The sequence below is a fragment of the Podarcis liolepis genome (assembly GCF_965112155.1).
Source record: "Podarcis liolepis genome assembly, chromosome: 3".
Lineage (NCBI taxonomy): Eukaryota > Metazoa > Chordata > Lepidosauria > Squamata > Lacertidae > Podarcis > Podarcis liolepis.
Window position 1 is genome coordinate 11,588,925 of NC_139557.1, and position 20,625 is coordinate 11,609,549.

The 20,625-nt window shown below is 40.6% G+C and overlaps 1 protein-coding gene across 22 annotated transcripts in view; it reads right to left on the minus strand.

Moving 5' to 3' along the window:
* PLCB4 (phospholipase C beta 4) overlaps nt 1–20,625 on the minus strand; it is a 213,959-nt gene that overhangs the window by 43,472 nt on the left and 149,862 nt on the right. For 17 of the 22 annotated variants that reach the window (XM_083495902.1, XM_083495898.1, XM_083495901.1 and 14 more), the window contains 11 exons: nt 19,390–19,471; nt 18,271–18,371; nt 17,632–17,689; nt 10,513–10,621; nt 8,759–8,969; nt 7,639–7,732; nt 6,798–6,877; nt 6,244–6,328; nt 4,698–4,788; nt 3,985–4,080; nt 2,944–3,044 (listed from right to left, as the gene is read on the minus strand). In XM_083495902.1, coding sequence (XP_083352028.1) covers nt 2,944–3,044; nt 3,985–4,080; nt 4,698–4,788; nt 6,244–6,328; nt 6,798–6,877; nt 7,639–7,732; nt 8,759–8,969; nt 10,513–10,621; nt 17,632–17,689; nt 18,271–18,371; nt 19,390–19,471 — 1,108 coding nt within the window. The remainder of the gene's footprint in view (nt 1–2,943; nt 3,045–3,984; nt 4,081–4,697; nt 4,789–6,243; nt 6,329–6,797; nt 6,878–7,638; nt 7,733–8,758; nt 8,970–10,512; nt 10,622–17,631; nt 17,690–18,270; nt 18,372–19,389; nt 19,472–20,625) is intronic. The other 5 variants (XM_083495903.1, XM_083495906.1, XM_083495904.1 and 2 more) reach the window with 1 other exon arrangement.

Consider the following 20,625-nt stretch of genomic DNA (forward strand, 5'->3'; position numbering starts at 1 on the left):
CATAGTTGATTATTGGAGGAGCAAAGAAGCCAATCCAGATCACAATCCAGGACAGCCTACTGAGTGGCCACTTGGTTCATTAAGTAACTACCTTCACCCTAGTCTATGAGGAGTTAGATGCAATGTAGATACCCAGAGGAGGCAAAAAGAAAGTACATAGGGTATTATCATTTCTAGATTAGCAAATCCTATTCCAGAGACTTAAAAAAGTTATCATGATTGGGAAGAATATTGGTAATCAAAATGAATGTACTGCCAAAAATGTTATTTTTATTGCAATCACTACCCTTGATCAAAAATGCAGGAGACTTCAGAAAGTGGCAAAAAGATATTATTAGATTTATCTGGCAGGGGTAAAATCCAAGAATAAAATATAAATTGTTGATAGATTCTAAAGATAGAGGTGGATTCTCCCTGCCAGATTTAAGATTATATTATGAGGCATGCTGCTTATGCTGGCTAAGGGAATGGATATTATTAAAAAAATACTGATGTTTTAGACTTTGAAGGTCATGACAATAGATATGGTTGGCATGCCTATTTGTGGTACGAGAAGGTTAAAGTACATAGAGCTTTCCTAAATCATGTAGTAAGAAAATCGGTTTATGAAGTATGGGGGAAATATAAAAAATTATTAGAACAAAAAACACCATGGTGACTTTCCCCACTAGAAGCGATATCTTTTAAAAAATTGAATATGAGAAATGACTGGGCAACATTCAAAGAACTGTTGATAGAAGTAGAATATCAACTAAAATTAAAGAAGTTTGAGGACATAAAGAGGAATTATTAACTGATTGGTTACAATACCATCAACCAAATGATATATTTAAGAGGCACATAAAAAGATTTTCTTAATGAAACCTCTAAATTTGAAAAAGAGCTGTTAATAAACAAGACTAAATTGCTTTCAAAAATGTATAAATTAGTATTACAATGGCATACAAAAGATGAACAGGTTAAATCAGTTATGATACACTAAGCGAGGGATTTTGGATATAATATACAATTTACAGCATGGGAGAAGCTATGGAACAGGGATCAGAAGTTCACAGCATGTTATACGTTGAAAGAAAATTATATGAAAATGATGTATCATTGGTATTTAACAACCTAGCAGTTTGAAAGCACATCAAAGTGCAAGTAGATAAATAGGTACTGCTCCGGCGGGAAGGTAAACAGTGTTTCCGTGCACTGCTCTGGTTCACCAGAAGTGGCTTAGTCATGCTGGCCACATGACCCGGAAGATGTACACCGGATCCCTCGGCCAGTAAAGCGAGACGAGCGCCGCAACCCCAGAGTCGTCCGCAACTGGACCTAATGGTCAGGGGTCCCTTTACCTTTAAACTACCTTAAAATGTACAAAACAAGGTCAATACATGCTGGAAATGTAAGGAAAAAGAAGGCACCTTCTATCATATGTGGTGGACATGTAAGGTAGTAAAAGAATTCTGGGAGATGATATACAATGAACTTAAAAAATGTTTAAAATAACTTTTTCTTAAAAACAACAACCCTGAAGCTTTTCTTTTAGGAATTCCAGGGGTCAAAATTCAAACGAATCAGAAAAGACTATTTCTGTATGCAACCACGGCTGCACAGATGTTAATGGCCCAGAGATGGAAAGAAGATAAAGTCCCGACCAGAGAAGAATGGTAGATTAAGTTGATGGACTATGCTGAATTGGCAAAAATGACTGGAAGAATCAGAAACCAGGAAGACCAAAACTTTAATAAGGAATGGGGGAAATATATAATTTATCTTAAAAACCATTGTAAACAATTAAAATCATTAGTAGGATTGGAATAACACTTGTAGTTCAATGTGGAATTTTGAGTATAATGGATTTAAAAGATTTGGATTAATAAAAAAGATGCAGGAGGAAAAAGTTAATATAAGGACCCACAAAGGGGAATTTGGAATTATCTTTTTATGTTGGTTGTTGGATTATTGTTTGTTAATTTCTAAAATCGGAAAAACTAAATAATTTTTATAAGAAAAGTTTTTGGCACAGGAAGAGGGCTTCTATTGGTACAGCTGCCTGGATCAAGGTTAGAAGATAGGCTGGGTAAGAAGAAAAGTGCTGCAATAACAACAGCAGCAAAATAGCTCAAATTTGAATCTTTCCCTTGGACATGCAGGGTTTGATGTGTCTGCTGTCCTGGTGCTTTGTGCTTTTTGAAAAAGAGCCATTTGGTACTTGGGGCAGAAGAATACCAAATAGGTAGGAACAATTAGAGTAATGTCTCCCCTTTCTGTCTATTCTCACGATCTACTGGTATCATTTCATACTGGCCCCTTCAGATGTGCGCTTCCTGTTACTCTTCAGACATATAGTTCATTCTTGTTCATATTAGCAATGATTTACCATTGGGACGCTGGTGGCGCTGTGGGTTAAACCACAGAGCCTAGGACTTGCCGATCAGAAGATCGGCGGTTCGAATCCCCGCGACGGGGTGAGCTCCCGTTGCTTGGTCCCTGCTCCTGCCAACCTAGTAGTTCGAAAGCACATCAAAGTGCAAGTAGATAAATAGGTACCGCTCCGGCGGGAAGGTAAACGGTGTTTCCGTGCGCTGCTCTGGTTCTCCAGAAGCAGTTTAGTCATGCTGGCCACATGACCCGGAAGCTGTACATTGGCTCCCTTGGCCAATAAAGTGAGATGAGTGCTGCAACCCCAGAATCGGTCACGACTGGACCTGATAGTCAGGGATCCCTTTACCTTTACCTTACCATTGGAAGCATTCAGCAGGAACCATACAGGCAAATAAAAGAAGTTTCTAGACTTTCAGCAAGGAACAGAGTCAGGCCCTTTCTTTGTGACTTTGACCAAAATCATATGTTCTTTCTACCTACAATTAAAAAGCACCGTGACCCCATTCTCCTGGACATGTCAACAAATGAGAAGTTGTCCAATTAAAACGTATGCGAGAAAAGCTATCCCACCTTTTTCACATTGTTGGCCACTGATTCTTTTTGGCTCAAGTCGTCTGCAGACAGCTCACTTCCAAATTTGTATTCTGGATGGGCTTCTTCTTCCTGGTCAGCTACACAAAAACGGAAGCAGAAAACACTGAAAGACAGTGACTAGAATGCCAAAAGAGCCAAGAAGTAAAGCAGAGGCTTTAAAAAAGCAACATGAAAGCATCTAAGAAGCTTTACTAGTTTTCTAAAACAAAGTTACATTTCAGGAACTACAGCGCTGCAATACAGTGGAACCTTGGTTCTTGAACGGCTTAGTTGACAAACAAATCAGTTCCTGAACGCCAAAAACCCAGACGTAAGTGTTCCAGTTTTCAAACGTTTTTTGGAAGCCGAACATGCGACGTGGATTCTACTTGAGTGCAGGAAGCTCCTGCAATCAATCGGAAGCCATGCCTTGGTTTTCAAACATTTCGGAAGTCAAACGGACGTCCGGAATGGATTCGGTTCAAGAACCAAGGTACTACTGTAGATAAACTACTGTATGGCTTCACATCTACCTAGATAAAGGTACCCTATGCCCAGTAACTCTTCCCCTAGTGAGGTGACAAATCCCCATTATCTGCTCTATTCATCCAGGCCTGTTGACCACCATAGGACCAGTCCACCATATTATCAGTCCACGAGTGATGTTTTTATGAACTCCCTGGACTTCTTGCACATATCTTTGGAATCCAGAGCTCAAATATAAAACTAAGGACATTTATGCTGGAAGTGAATGTTTGCTTAAAGCAGGGGTTGTCAATCTGGTCCCTGCCATCCACTAGTGGGAGTTTCAGGATTCTAGGTGGGCGGAAGGGAGTCCTATGGCACAAGCTGAATCCTCCTTCCACTGAGCACTGGTGGGCGGTAAGGAAATTTTACCATCAAGAAAGATGCATTAGTGGGTGGTAGAAGATTAAAGCTGTCATCTAAGGCTATACCTCTCAAATGGTTTATCCGCCAAGCTATCGTAATAATCAGTTAGAGGAGCCGAAAGGAGAGTGATTTTGAGAGCCACCTTACCACTTTCTATCTCTTCTTCATTGTCATCTTCCAAGATGCTAACAGGAGCAGCTGTTTCACCAGCTTCCATCATACTTTTCAACGTTTCAAGCTGTTCTGTTTAAAAGAAACAGGCACACACACACATACACACACACACAGAAAGGCAAGATATATTTCGTAAATAAAAATACAGTCATACCTCGGGTTCAAGACGCTTTGGGTTAAATCTTTTCAGGTTGCGTCCCGCGGCGACCCAAAATGAAATTCACCACCCCATTGAGACTAATAACTAAAGAACTATCCTTTATGCAAAAAAGGAGATATTTTGTAAAAGCATAAGGTACATTGAAAAGGAAAAAAGCACTATGACGACATAGCAATTCAGCAATGCTTTAGAACAGGGTTTCCCAAACTTGTTTTTGGACTACAATTCCCATTAGCCCTGACCTCTGGTCCTGCTAGCTAGAGATGAAAGGAGTTGTAGTCTAAAATCAGCTGGAAAAACCCTGCTTTTTGAAGAGACTGTTACTGCAGTGCTTCATGAAAAACAACAGAACAGTAAAACAGAAAGTCTATTTCGGGTTGAGAAAATACTAAAGGTTGCCGTGATCGTATAGTGGTTAGTACTCTGCGTTGTGAGAAAATACTAAAGGTAACTCTGAGACAATTTGGACAATGCTGGTGTTCTTGTGAGGCTTGCACTTCAATACCTTAAATAGCACTTTACTTACTTTTTTCCACTTCAGTTTTCAACCTTTTGTTTTTAATCAGGATTTTTCTTTTGAGATCATTGGGGGAAGGCAGGGGTCTTCCTGGTTCGAGCTGCAACCAAGAAAAGAAGCATAATTAGGAAAAGCACACAAACATTTACAATTCGTATTGGCAAAAACTGCACAGAACCTGCCTGCAGCCTTAAAATCTAAACAAACACACACAAGAGGGGAAGAAGATGCTAAGGGACAAATTAAGACGAACAGAAAGAAACACAGTGAATTAAATAACTCGGTTACAGTACAATCCCGTATGTGTCTACTGAGAAGCAAGTCCCTTTGAGATCAATTGAACTTACTCTTAGGTAAGTAGATAGAGGACTGCAGCTTTAATTGGACAAAAGCCTTGGGAAAAGAGATATACCGTATTTTTCGCTCTATAAGATGCACCAGACCACAAGACGCACCTAGTTTTTAGAGGAGGAAAACAAGAAAAAAAAAATTCTGAATCTCAGAAGCCAGAACAGCAAGAGGGATTGCTGCACAGTGAAAGCAGCAATCCCTCTTGCTGTTCTGGCTTCTGGGATAGCTGCGCAGCCTGCATTCGCTCCATAAGACGCACACACATTTCCCCTTACTTTTTAGGAGGGAAAAGGTGAGTTTTATAGAGAGAAAAAATCTTATGTCTTAAGATACTTCCTAAAAGGGAACGGTCATAAATATGTCCTGATAAACAAAAAGGTTTCCTATATTCTTGTGGAGGGATGGCTAGGCTCTTCTGAATATCTAGGAGCGACGAATACCAAAGATAAGATGCTGACAAAAGAAAATAGATGGAGGCTGATAGGCACATGAAGCATGTCATCTAGCTAAAAGAGTGCATCACAGGAAGGCAGGAGTATGCTAATGTATTAAGGCAGAAAAGTCAACAGGATTAATAGATATTCTCAGGGCACTTCATTATGGACACCCTTCAAACCCAGAGATCTATGGATATACAGTGGTAGAAGAAGAAGAGGAGTTTTTGATTTGATATCCCGCTTTGTCACTACCCGAAGGAGTCTCAAAGCGGCTAACATTCTCCTTTCCCTTCCTCCCCCACAACAAACACTCTGTGAGGTGAGTGGGGCTGAGAGACTTCAGAGAAGTGTGACTGGCCCAAGGTCACCCAGCAGCTGCATGTGGATGAGCAGAGACGCGAACCCGGTTCCCCAGATTACGAGTCTACCGCTCTTAACCACTACACCACACTGGTACCTCTACTTACGTTCACCTCCGGTTACGTATCCTTCGGGATATGTGCATGGCAAACCCGGAAGTATTTTTCTGGGTTTCGCTGCACGCGCATGGGCAGAAGCGTTCTACGCACACATGCGCAGAAGTGCTAAACTGCACCGCGCACATGCACAGAAGCAGTATCTCTCGATATGCACACTTCACGATCCTACCAGAGTTCCAGAACGAATCCCGTGCGCAACCAGAGGTACCACTGTACGTAACTCTTGTCACCAAAGTTTTCATTGATTTTTACAAGAAGATGTAAAGAAAACAGTTGGAAGGTACCTACTGGATGAGTTTCCAGCGGCTGCTTTAATAGAAGGTCTCCAAACAGATCTTCACAGTATTTTGACATTTTGTATTGTTGATATTTGCTGGGAAACAATATAGTGGGTTTTACATATATATAAAAAAACCACGAAGCACTGTTATGAATCAAAATACAACAGAGTATGGAGACTATTCTTTTTCTCTCTCTTTCTTTCTTTCTGTCTGCTTATTCCACAACCGAAAGTTATTAGAGCAAAATACATTAACCATGAATAAAAGATTAGCATAAAACCAAATACAATTGGAAAATTGATTTAAAACGATTATATGAAAGTGGCTTCCAAGTGTATTAAAGCTATTGTGTCATAGTATAAAACCCAAAAAAGGCAAATGTGACATCTATCTGTAATTAAAGCAAGTGCTGTACTCAACGTGACCTTGAATTAAACTTAAGCCAATTGCCTTAAAAAGCTGTCATGTACAACAGTTGCCCTACTTTAAACTTTGCCACAATTTATCTCTCAGCTCATCGTGGAAATATGCAAGAGGAATAATCCTTCATAAAATAGGTACCTGCAGTGATTTTCAAAGGACAGGATGACAGGATAATCAGATGTTACAAATGCTGTTTCCTTAATGGCTTGAATCACATCCTTTAAGTGAGCAAAAAGATTACATGTGAGAAAACCAATTCAATTACGATCAGGAACATAATAAAGAAATTGGAAAGATGCTGTGTTTTAAGAAAACCCCAGATGCTAAAATAGCTTCACATTGATCTTTTCAGTGTTGACTTGTTCAATAAAATTTCCCAAACTTGGGTCTCCAGCTGTTTTTGGACTACAACTCATCCCTAGCTAGCAAGACCAGTGGTTAGGGATGATGGGAGTTGTAGCCCCAAAACAGCTGGAGACCCAAGTTTAGGAAACATTGAATTAAACTGAAGAGCAGGTTTCTCAAAGTTCTCCCTGTAGCTGAAGGAAGTTAACTGTGTCAATAAATGACGCATCTTCACTAATGCTTTGATCCATGCAGACCACTCTATGCAATCTATTGCTACCTGCAGGACCTTGCTCAACATATATCACACCCATTCCCTTTGCAATGATAAGAAAGGAGAATTATAAAGCCCAACAGAGCCAGAATAAATTGTGCTCCATGAAGCATGGAAGGATTCAAATGAATGCTGCTGTACAGAAGCATTTTAGTGGTCAATCATAAGCAAGCTATAGTGTAACAGAGGGGAAAAGAGTGAGCTCTTTATATGCTCTTTCCATACTTGGGCAGAACTGCAACATTACACATTAGAAGGAGTTTACACAACTTGCAACTGAATTCCTGGCAAACCAAGGAAATTGTTGTACTAACTGACCTGTGGTTTGACCTTTTAAAATTCATCACAGGTGATGTTTACCTTGAAAAGAATGTCCGTACACATTGCCTTTCCGTGAGTTATTATCGGTTCCTGGTCTTCACCTTTGCCATCCCAGCAATCGAGTTCGACACACCTGCAAACCAGTGAGAAATAAGTACTGAATCCCCTTTCCGTTGCTAAAAGAACGGAATTCCTTTCAAACTATCTGCCATAGCGACAACAGTGGCTACTTTGAAATGCTTTCTATATGTGCATAAGCCATACGAGAGAACAGGATTCAGTATTTTGACCTTTTTTTAACCTTGATTTGAACTGACCATTGAATGCTATGGTTGTGAGGAGCACCGGCATGCTGGAGTCTGGTTGTGTGTGGCGTGACTTTGGTACAATGGCCCCACTCGCCTCCTGCTTATGGAGCCCCTTCTTGCATGTGGCACATGAAGGAGACATTGTTCTCAGTACAGTGAATGTACATGTGGTTAAGGGTGGGATCTAAATTCTATCAAATCGAAATTAAATCAGCCTCTCTGCAACGAATTCAAATAAGAATTATATAAATAAATGTGAATGCAGATTAATTTAGATACAGTATAAGAAAATAACTCTCAAATGCAGGGGGCTCCGATATAATTAACATTTTCCTTTGCTGCAGTCAAAAGCAAATGCAGCCAGTTTGCAAAACCAAACCCTACTTTGCTCACCATGTCATTTATTGAAAGGCATGATTTCCACAAGTTCTCCAAAGAGTGAAATATTCCTTTCAATATTTAAATCAGTTTGTTGTATATGTATATTTGTGTGTCATACATGCAATATACTGAGTCACATGTAGTAGTGAATCAGATGCTTTTAACTAGTTTTTATAGTATGGCATCTCTCTTAAATATTCATTTGAATAATTGTGTACAGCTGAAAATGCTGGCAGCCTTGAGATAAATTAAACGGTGTAAATAGGTTTGGATGGATGCAATAATGGAATACTGAATGGTATAGTTTATGTAAAATATGAAGGGATTTATGATATGTAAAAGGAACCATGGAAAGAGAAGAAGGCAAATCATTGATATCTTATGTAAAATGAGTATCTTAAACTGTAAAATAGAAAACTTTATAAAAAAATTTTAAAAAATCATTTAAACCACCAATGTGAATGTCCGACCTGCATCCGGCTAAGAGGACTTGTCTATACATCTCCACAGATGATTTCCCACCAAACTGTCTTCCAGTGAGATACGTGTTGTGGGAGGAGCTAATGAAGTAGTGAGCCAAGGGTTGCTCCATTTCTTGGTATAGTTCTAAACGGTCCAGGAAGACAGGGGCATTCTCATCGGACATCAAGTACCGGCAAAACCCATCACTTGACATGAGACCTGAACACATGAAAACATAACATTATGGATTCTGTGCATTCATGCTGAGATTTAAAACACACATGAGAAACGCTGAAGGATTAAAATGAGGGGGCGTGGGGGCAGTCCAGGGAGACTTTCAAAGCCTCTTCCAAGATGGGGTATTTAAAAGTGGGATATGGGGGCAGACATGAAAAAGGTCAATTCTGTGTCCAGGGCAGCGGTCTACCAGCTCCATCTGGTACGCAGGCTGAGACCCTACCTGCCCACAGACTGTCTTGCCAGAGTGGTGCATGCTCTAGTTATCTCCTGCTTGGACTACTGCAGTGTGCTCTACGTGGCGCTACCTTTGAAGGTGACCCAGAAACTACAACTAATCCTGAATGCGGCAGCTACACTGGTGACTGGGAGTGGCCACTGAGACTATATAGCACCAGTCCTGAAAGATCTACATTGGCTCCCAGTACATTTTTGAGCACAATTCAAAGTGTTGGTGCTGATCTTTAAAGCCCTAGACGGCCTCGGCCCAGTATACTTGAAGGAGCATCTCCACCCCCATCGCTCAGCCCAGACATTGAGGTCCAGCGCTGAGGGCCTTCTGGCAGTTCCCTCACTGTGAGAAGTGAGGTTACAGGGAACCAGGCAGAGGGCCTTCTCAGTAGTGGTGCCCGCCCTGTGGAATGCCCTCCCACCAGATGTCAAGGAAATAAACAACTACCTGACTTTTAGAAGACATCTGAAAGCAGCCCTGTTTAGGGAAGTTTTGAATGTTTGATGTTTTATTGTGTTTTTAATATTCAGTTGGAAGCCGCCCAGAGTGGCTGGGGAAACACAGCCAGGTGTGTGGGGTATAAATAACAACTACTACTACTACTACTACTATTAAGGCTTTACGACTTTGCTCCACACTCCAGCTTGAGCCTCCGGAAGCTCAAATTGGGAGCACAGGAGCTGTCTTAAAGCCCTTGCAAAAGCCTCATTGAAGTAGTTCACAGGTGTGAGCTGCTTCTATGTGTACTTCTGCCCAGGGCTCCAATCCCCACTCAGCTAATGAGCAGGAATTAAATCCTGTTGCCTTGGCTGCACAAACCTGTTCCCTTCTGGACTAGACAGGCCTATGTGCTGACCTAGCAGAGCTCTTTCCATCTTGTTAAAGCTCTGACCGTGTTTTTCGGGGCCTTTGAAAGTCCCAATAAACTACGAGGTATGAAATTGCAAGACCGGAATCCGAATCTCTGGAGGCTCTTCAGGGCAGATCCATATCACAATCTAGCTTGGCAGATCCAATTTGACAGATGGTTGGGGTTTCAAAGCACCACACAGGGCTTGCAACATCTTCTGAATGTGGGTAAACGAGGTTCATTGGAGAGTACTAGAGACTTGGCAAAGGTGTTTTTTTGACTGAATCCTCCATGTGTAAGATGGAAATAACTGAGTCACCTCAATGGAGGCTTATTTCAAGGAGGATCAAGATAGGATGATGTTCACACAAAGGTTAAGATGGATCTTGCAGAAAACAGTACATTTTATAGAAATGATCACAAATTTATGATCTGGTTCTTACCCTTGCTTTTTAAATCATCATCTGGCTCATATGTCTCAATTATCTGCATTGCTCGTTTGGGATCATAGAAGGGAAATAAAATTTCATTCAGTCGAGGATCTCGTTGATGCTAAGATTAGAGGAAAAAAACAGGATTTAGAGGGATAACTAGAGTACAGCTTTATTCCTACAGACCTCTTATTAATGAGAGCATGGGAAGGGGACAGATAATTAGTTTTAAAACCAGAACACAATTGTTCAATGCATGTTTCAATGTTTAGGTTTGTTTTTTTAAAATCCAACCATTGGTAGCTAAATTATTAAATATTCTCAGTATAATTGTATAACGTGTATTAATGTTGTTCATACGCAAGAAACACATGCAGTGCACATTGCAAATAATTTATTGCCCCATTTCAGGGTTCCTTAATAATTTCCTCTCCCCTTTCCTGAAATCTGTTTTAAACAACGGATGGAACTAGTTCACTGCTATCTATTTTAAACTTCCATGTACAAAACCACTACTGCTTTTATCCAAAGAGGAAGCCTATAAATAAAGAACCTTAAAACCATACTGTGTTTCATTTAAGGAATTTCACACAATCAATCGATAACTTCATCAGCCTTTAGGTTCCTCTGGCCACATTTCAGGTTATAAACACAAACAAAGCTGAAGTTATTGGGAGTAACATTGACATGGAAGAAGGAAATTGTTACTAAGTAGAAAGATGACGTCAGTTACCAATCTTGCCCCAAAGAAAACAAGAGAAGGGCTCAGGTTACTGGCCAAAATTTTAAATATCAAAGATGGGAAGAACTGCTGTCATCAATTTTACTTTCTTTTTAGAAGTAGTGGTATAAGATATCTCACAGAAAGAGTGCCCACCTCATTAATATATCGGTCACTTAAATTGCAAAAGCCCATTTTATCAAGCACACTGCAATGTAAGATACTGCATCTTGCAGTAACTATGCTTGCTAAGGTTGGATTGAGACAAAATGAAAAAAAAAGCATTATTATAGTATGATAAATTTGTGAGCAGGATCTGAACTATGAGCAACAGAAGGAATTAGAGATTATTTTATGGTGGTTATGATTTGATAAAGAGTGGACAGGTTGCAGCAAGGGGGAGAAATTAAAAACACAATGGAAAACATGAGAAGTCGACAAAACCCAAGAAAAAAATATTATGTTTTGGTGTGCATATGTGACATTTTTGAAATTTAACAAAATATAAACTGCAAAAAAGCACACCTTGTTTGCTTGAGTGAGAGGCGGCACATAAGAGAAGACATTTCAGGGTGAGAGACTGGGAGCAGAAAGGAAAACTTCCAGGTGAGAGGTGGGAAGATCCATCACTTTCTGTGGGTAACAAGGATTAAGAGCATGGGTAGGCAAACTAAGGCCCGGGGGCTGGATCTGGCCCTGTGTTTTCTCTTTCTCTGTTTTTGTTCTTATTTAGATTAGTTTCTTTTATATTATTGTATTATGAAAAGTGTTAATAAAATTTTATGAGGGGGGAGGAAGGGCTGGGGAACAGTGGATAATAATTTTAGCTGGTTTATGGAACAAAATTAGACACATTCCACTGAGACTGGGTAATGCTAGAGAAGAAACCCCCTCAACTTTCATTGGAAATGAAAGTGTTATCATAGGACAGTTCATTATGTCTGTATGGGCAATGAGAAAGGAAATGACTGACACCTGTAGTTTCACCTGCTCCCTCAATGCTTTATTATAAATGGCTGTTTGGTAGTGAGAATAGTGAACCACTTTACTGCCTGGGGAAATGCCAATTTAACAAGGTTGTGCGATCTAGTGAGTTAAAGCGGCTGTGTCATATGATGAAGTATGAGACAGACAAGCTCTTTTGCATTATCGGCCTGCAGAAATGAAAAATAACACAACACCAAAATGCAAAGTAAATGTGACATTAAACACATTATGAACATGTAATCCATTGAGTTTAAACCATATAAAAAGTTTAATCACAGATTTATGGCATTCTGACAAAGTTGTTACTTGATGATGGATGCAGAGGAAAAAAATGGTGCATCGTTTTTATTTCTGTAGCACTACCAGCATGCACGGCACTTTCCAGAGAACAAGGTCCCTGCCCCAAGAAGTTTACAATCTAAAATTCAACACAGCAAAAACAGAAGAGGAAGAGAAGAGGAGGAAGGGGTGAATGAGGAAGCAATATACAGTTCTTTCAGTTAGACTTTCTTAGGCTTAATTCCAGGCTCAGCAAGGTATGGGAACTAAGGGACGGTGCCAAAGCCTTCATGGGAAAGGTGAGTTTTGAGGAATGATTCATTAAGTAGTTCTAGGGTGGAATTCCAATCATATGCGGCATCAAAGTATAAAGGGTGGAATAATTTGTTGGAGCAGGAGGCTTTCAGATGGTGGAGGATGGTGAAGGTGGAGAAATAAAGCTCACAGGTGAGGATATTATCAGGATATAAGAAAACTGAAGACCAGAAAGATGACTGGAGTTTTTGCCAAAGAGACAGGAAGGAAAAAATCACACACCCCCTAGCAGTGAGACTTTCTTCCAAGAAAGTGTGCATAGAATTGCATCCTTAATTTCATTAGATGAAATGTGAATTGTGTAATATCCAGAATTATTGTTGTGAATTCAGGTTTATTTGCAGGAGACTTCTAAAATTCTAGGGCTTGAACTGCTATTGCATCAATTCTGCAAGATGGCCAAACATACCTCAAATCGCTTCTAAGAGACTAGTCTCGACTAACAGTGTGTTATTATTTGTTTGCCTTCTAAATATGGCCCAAAGTGATCTACAAAATAAAATCAATTAGCAAAAAGCAGCTACAGGTTTTTTAAAATTGAGAAGATGAGTTTTAAAAATGAGTTCAAATTAACTACTAACAAGAGTCAAATTAACTACTAACAAGAGAATGTAAGGGTTTTACTCTGTCATTGTGGATTAGATCAACACATTGTGGGCCTGATTCTCCACTGAATAACAAAAACAAAAGCCAAGCATATTTCAGCCGGGAGACTTCTAAGCGTATGCAAGCAAAATAAATATATAATGATAGAAATTCTTCAAATAAAGTAAGTGCCCAGCTGTGAACTGCACTTTTGAGAGTTTCAAAGATTGAATGCAGAGCATCATATGTTGAAGATCAACAGTTTCAGAGTGGACAGTCTAAGAGATATCTGTTGTAATTTCTTAAGTATTTTGAGGTTCTGTTCTTCATAGGGATAACAGTCATTGTGTCTACTGCCTAAGTTAATATTAATTTTTTAACAGACATTGACAAATCAAGACATGCAACGGAGAATGCGTCATCTCTTAAATAGGGTCCTCTCTTAAAGAGGGCACGTATTGCGGTGAGACCTGGACAACCGTCACCCTGTATTGTGGGTGGGTACAATTGGTCAGCCACAACACCCACTTGAAGCTGGGTACAATCTGGCCAATGGGACACAGTCCAAATGGTTCGAGGGACCTATTTATATGCATGCATGTGACCCAGAGCTTCCTCTTTCGGCACGTGCATTCAGAACACCCGCCCACCTCTCCCTACTTTTAGGGCTTTGCGCTTGACCTTGCTATGCCGTCAGGGTTTCGCCTGCCATGTAGCAAATCGTCACAACTTGTAAGGTTGCAGATAGGTTCAGGTGATAGGGATGGGAGAATGCTCTCGCCATCCCTATGTGAAGGGTATTCCGTTAAAGGAATCCAGGGACTCGGTGGTTTGGTTAAACCCTGAGACGGGGTTGTGCCCGTGCCTGAGTCCAGGGGGACATTTCTGCTTATCCAGGTGTTCACCCTCGGTTGACCTATGCTGGTGCCCTGGGCCAGCGCTACCTGCATGGCAGGGAGCTAGTCGAACCAGAGCTTATGCAACCAGTCACTTTCTGTAATCAATAAAGTTGTGGCCTAAATTCTGCCAAAAACCAAACCAAAAATTTGAGTCAAGTGTGAATTTATTTAGGGGGGAGGTTTCTGGGTCTGAACATGCAATCTCTGCTACAAGCAGTCGCACTGAAAGTTACACTGAATTCTTGGATATCTAAGTTAAAGCTGATGAAATATGAAAGCAGCAGAACATATGCTGGTCCCTTGCTGAGTTTCCCATAAAAACAGAATGTCAGCATGCAGGTAATTGCACGTGCCAACAAAAAAATCATACCGCTCATGGTCAGTGGAAAGGTCACCATCTTAAGCTCCAATAAAATACTCAAAATTTGAGTAACAAAGAGGGGCAGTTTCAGATACTGCAGCAACTGTCCCCTGTCCTCACTACATTACACATGAACTCCCAGTATCAGTTCACAGATAGACAATGCAGGAAAACAGAAGGAGAACAGGAAGAAGCAAGAAAACCCTGAGTACTTGTAAACAAGAAATCATTGCATCCTTCCCGCCATTAAATATTTTTCTCAAGAGTTTTACATTCTCTCCATGCTATCCAATTTAAAACTTCATTGCACCAGTCCTGCTGTATCTGATCAATGGTCTATCCCTCATCGGTCACTGTTTCCTACAACTATGGTCTGAAGTTGCTTCTGTCTTGTTCTAAAGCTGCCAGCCATCGTTTCTCAGTTCAGGCAACACCAGAAACAATGGCCAATTTGAGACTTCATTGTTTAACTGTGGCTCACTGCAAAGGGAGAACGACTGCTTGCATAGGTAGAACACTTGCATATTTCTCGGCTTTAATAATATAAGTGAAGATATGATTTTCTGAATGCAACCAAAGCACATCTGATAATACCTGAGCCCCGTCTCATCCAAAAAAGATTTGGGGGCATTTCATTTCAAGAACTTCTGGCTTGTTCATGTACAATCTGTTTCTGGGTAACTCATACAACCCACTCCTACTTCAGCATTATGTAAGTTGCTAATTAAGCTTTTCTTCTGGCCTGATTTAATTTGCTTTGGGGCAGATATATTGACAGCCTTCTTTCATTAAGACTGTAATAACCAGGAGGCAGAATCTGTAGAACATGTCCATCTGTTTTATAATTTCTATGCTGGGATTCAACAGTATATGACTGGTCCTTTACTGACCAAACTAATGTCAGTTCCATTTTATGTTAAATATCCAACAGAAGATAAAAGCCCCAAAGGTAGTGACTAAATCTCTATCAGTAGCAGTGAGAACATGAAAACAACTGGCCACTTGAAACTAAAAGGAACATCTCCAAGGACTAATGAGATTGTTATAATTGCATATGATTGCTTTTGTGTTGCACTTTTGAATCTGTTTTGTTCTGAGATTCCTGTGTATTGTGTGCTTCTTCTTCTTTTTTGCTCTATTGGCTGAAATAAATTACAGTGGTACCTCGCAAGACGAATGCCTCGCAAGACGAAAAACGCGCAAGACGAAAGAGTTTTTCGTTTTTTGAGTTGCTTCGCAAGACGAATTTCCCTATGGGCTTGCTTTGCAAGACGAAAACGTCTTGCAAGTTTGTTTCCTTTTTCTTAAAACCGTTAATACCCAGGGAAACCATGCTTCGCAAGACGAAAAATTCACAAGATGAAAAATTCGCAAGACGGAAAATTCGCAAGATGAAAAAACTCACAGAACGAATTAATTTCGTCTTGCGAGGCACCACTGTAATTGATCATGCAATACCTTCCGGATAGAAACTTAATTAGTTCCAGGGGTCTGTACATACCCCAAAAAGTCTGCATCTAGGGGCACCGTTTCTGCGCACACACATGGCGCGATAGAGCGCTTCTGCGCATGCACACATGTATACTTCCGGGTTTGCCGCATTCACAACCCAAAAGTTAGGTTACCCGAAGGTAACGTAACCTGAGGGTCCACTGTATATAAAAGTTAAGCAATCACGTCTAAAAACTTTAAAGAATGGAATGTCCTTGAACCTTTCATTTGATTAAATTTATACTAGGGAAAAGCACTTGAAACTTCATAGATGAGGTTTATGGTGAAAGGAGGGGTCTATTCTTCACTCCTTGCCGTTCTCCCTTGTTTTCTGATTGTCCTCTCACTGCCCAAACCACTCATGGTTTTCATATCATCAGCACTCCTGAATCCTCTCTCCGTTACTTAGGGAAAAGAACACTGGAGATGGAAGAGCGGCAGAAAGAAGAGTTGCTTGGCTTTATCTTAAAATGGCACTATCCTAGAACGAACAAAAGTGGCTGAGCAAGGGTCAATGACAATCTTTCCATAATGAGTGAGAGAGGATGTAACAGGAGCTCCAGCAACTGTAAGGAGATTAGGGGCAGCCCCCCAAAGTGAGCAAATGGAAATATGGTAGGCAAATCAGTCCCTAAAACAACAATAACAGCACAGCGATGACTAAAGGAGGGTGAGATGCAATTTATCTTTGACACAATCCCTCTTCAACCTTTTTTTTTAAATAAAATAAAATAAAGCCCACCCTTCATCATGCTTGAAACAGGACACTATGTAACAGAAACAGAACAGTTGACTATTAAGAGTTAGCTGAAGACAAATGAATTGCAGGCTATACTTTGACTCAGCCACATAAATACCATGTGTACTCATCTTAACACATTTATTAATAAAATAACCTTCCATGAAGAACACTTTTCATCCAGATATTTAACTCATGAAATACTACATCATCATCAATTTGCTTTTGGAAAGGACATACTTCCAGTACCATACTTCTTACAATTCATCAGAAAGCATACTAGGGGGAAAACACTGCATCACACATTTTTTTGAAACAGCAAATGGACACTAAGAACTCCCATTACTACATGCAGAAGCCCAATTCTCAATCTCCCCTCTGCTTCCCCATCAATATTTAGAAGGATTGGTCCAGAAACATTTGACTCCTAAAAGCAAAAGATCACTTCAGTTAAAATTACATTGAATATATTGACAAAGCAGTCAATAACACACACACACACACACACACACACACACACACACACACACGAGCTACACACTACGGCAAGTAATCAACACAAGCAATTTGCAAAGCCACATGAAGAAAGCAGGAGAATGTATCAAGGTGGAGCTGATTTTTGCACCTGGGTATTGCCAAAATGGAAAGATCAGCGGATCAAAACCACAGCAGATGGTAGCATGGAACATGCAATGAGAAGAAGCAAGCCACGGCAGACAGACTTGTATGGTAGTTAATGTATGAAAAAGCTTACTTCATTTAGAAAGCTCACTAATTGGTCTACCGTTAAATAATCAGTTTTGTCTCCATTGCTGAAAAGAAATTTATTAGAAAAAGTAAGTTTTCATATAAGATGCTACAGCAGATATGATTTACATGTTGACATTTTTTTTTTATTTTCTCAACACAGAACTAATATTCTACCACTGATCTAAGCTTTGTGTTTCCAAAGCAGTCACTATTGTAATGGGTAATATTAACTATTTTCTACAGAACAGGAACTTTTTCTCCATTTCATTATTTAACAGATAAAAGGGATTAACAAACCAACATGTAAGTCTTCCACATTAAAATCTTAGTGTATGAAATTTCAGACATTAAGACTTTCTTAACCTAGTTAGTTTACATATTGTGTTAATAATTTTAAAAACAGCAGGTTAATATTATAGGTTAGTAAAGCCAATTCAAAAACAGTTCCTTCCAGGTGCTTCTCTTAATGCAGAAGATCTTGAAAAACGCAGCCTGAACATTTACTTTGGGTAAATCTTTGTAGAAGAATGTAGACCTGACTGCTAATATTAATATGGCAAAAAAGTCATGGCACAGTAATATTTATCATCCTTGGATTCAGTAATCAGAAAATTAAATTCATTTTATATTGCGATCAACTTACATTTTCCGAAAAAGATCCTCTATATCCGTTCGAGGACATATCTTCTGAGTCAGTTCATAAAATTTCTCGTAAGTAAAGGCTGAAGGCTCTATTTCATCATTCTGAAAAGGAAGAGGAAACATGACTATACTAGCCCCAAACACTTCCATAATATTTTACTCAACAAACTCAAAATTAATACTGAATCAAAACAGCGCTCCGATATATTCTTTCCAATAATACCCAGATCTAACTACTGTTTAAGACTAACACAGCACAGGACACTTAGGAGATTTCCTGCATAACGACACCAGTTTAAAGCACTGTTGGAATGCTAACTGGCAAGTGGAAACTCCTGGATGAAAACAATCATTTTACACAATCCTCATACAAATGGACGCACTGAGTGTCTTGCCTGTTATCATTTGACAGAAAAAAGCAAGAGTACTGGGATACATTCACAGCAGTATGTGCAATGTTTAGTGTGTATTAAAAAAAAGTAGTATAAACACCGACAACTGGGAAACACTGGCCTGTGAGTGCTTCAACTGGAGAATTTACCAAAGGTGTCATGGGCTTCGAAGACGCTCAAACTCAGAATGAAAGGGAGAAACGTGCTAAGAGGAAGGCACGCTTGGCAAACCCTCACCGTGATCAACTCCCACCCGGAAACCCATGTCCCCACTGTGGGAGGACGTGTGGATCCAGAATTGGCCTCCACAGTCACTTACATTCTCACTGTTAAAACTGTGCTTATTGAAGACAATCTTATTCACAATCTTATTCAGCTACGAGTGATCGCCAAAGAAGAAGAAGCTTTGCAAAAGAACTAATTAATTTAGTAGGGCTGGCAATACGTCTGGAACTTCCCAGACATTGCCGGACGTATGGCAACCCATGTCGGAAGTGATGATTTTGGCGAAAGGCCTTAAAAATAGCTCAGAAACATCTTTTCGTCTTTTGAGATAATTGCAAAAAAAAGTTCTGTGTCCAGATTTTCTGAAATATGGCAAGCCTCTGATAGTTTGCTAAAGGTGGTTCAAAGTGGCCGTGAGTAACCTTCCACCAGCAATGATTGTTTTTACTCATGACACAGATTAAAAATAAAGTCCAATATTCTTGAATATTAAATGTTTATACCTTTCCACTGGGGAGACCCAATTCCTTAAGTGCTTGAAAGATCACTTTTTCAGTTTTACCTGATGCAAAAGTTCTGGTAATGCTAGAGGAAAACAATAGATATGTTATTGAAAGGGCATTCTGCATTCCCATCAGCATAGCCTCTTCCACCTACAGAGGCTTCCTCGGGTGCTGAATACACACATTCACACATCCTGAAGATCCACTTTACTAATAAGACTGGTTGTTTTTCCAGTTCCATAGGTCTGCATTATTTACCGTATTTTTCGCCCTATAGGACGCACTTTTTCCCCTCCAAAAATGAAGGGGAAATGTGTGTGCGTCCTATGGGGCGAATGCAGGCTTTCCCTGAAGCCTGGAGAGCAAGAGGGGTCGGTGCGCACCGACCCCTCTCGCTCTCCAGGCTTCAGGAAGCTATCCGCAAGCCTTGCAAGCCCGGCGGGAGGTCCCGCCGGCTCACAAAGCTTGCGGGCAGCAGCCTGCAGCCCACAAGCTCGGGGGATAGTGGGGAGGCGGAGCACCGCCACCCCGCTATTCCCCGACCTGATCTGAAGGCTGGCGGGGGGGAGAAGCAAGCTTACTTCTCCCCCCCCCAGCCCCACAAGCTCGGGGGATAGTGGGGAGGCGGAGCACCGCCACCCCGCTATTCCCCGACCTGATGTGGAGGCTGGCGGGGGGGAGAAGCAAGCTTGCTTCTCCCCATCGCCAGCCCCATAAACTCGGGGGACAGCGGGGCAAGCCGCTGCCCCACGGAGGCTAGAGAGGCTGTCCCTGAAGGCAGAAGAGGGAGACGGAGCGCTCCGTCTCCCTCTTCTAGCTTGGGGATGGCTGCGCAAACCTGGGGGGAAAATAATTTTTTTCCCCTTGATTTCCCCCCCAAAAAGCTAGGTACGTCCTATGGGCCGGTGCGTCCTATAGGGCGAAAAATACGGTATTTCTAATAATAAAGCCAATTTTCCCTCCTCCCCTGAGATTACTTAGAAAGGGAAAAGACAACTTAGACTCCCTTCATACCCAAAGCAGCCCAAAGACTCCCAGATCAACCAGGCAATGCATTTTAGGAACTTTTCCAAGTTAAAAAGAGATTCCCCATGCCTCAAAGAGCTCAAATTCTCGATGTTGGCAGTGAGAAAGAGGCATTCAAGTTTCCGCTGCAGAAGTTCAGTCCAAATCTTTTATGATAACTAGTCTTCAGAGCATACCACTAGTTCTGATGCAATGCTGTATGGTTTGTCT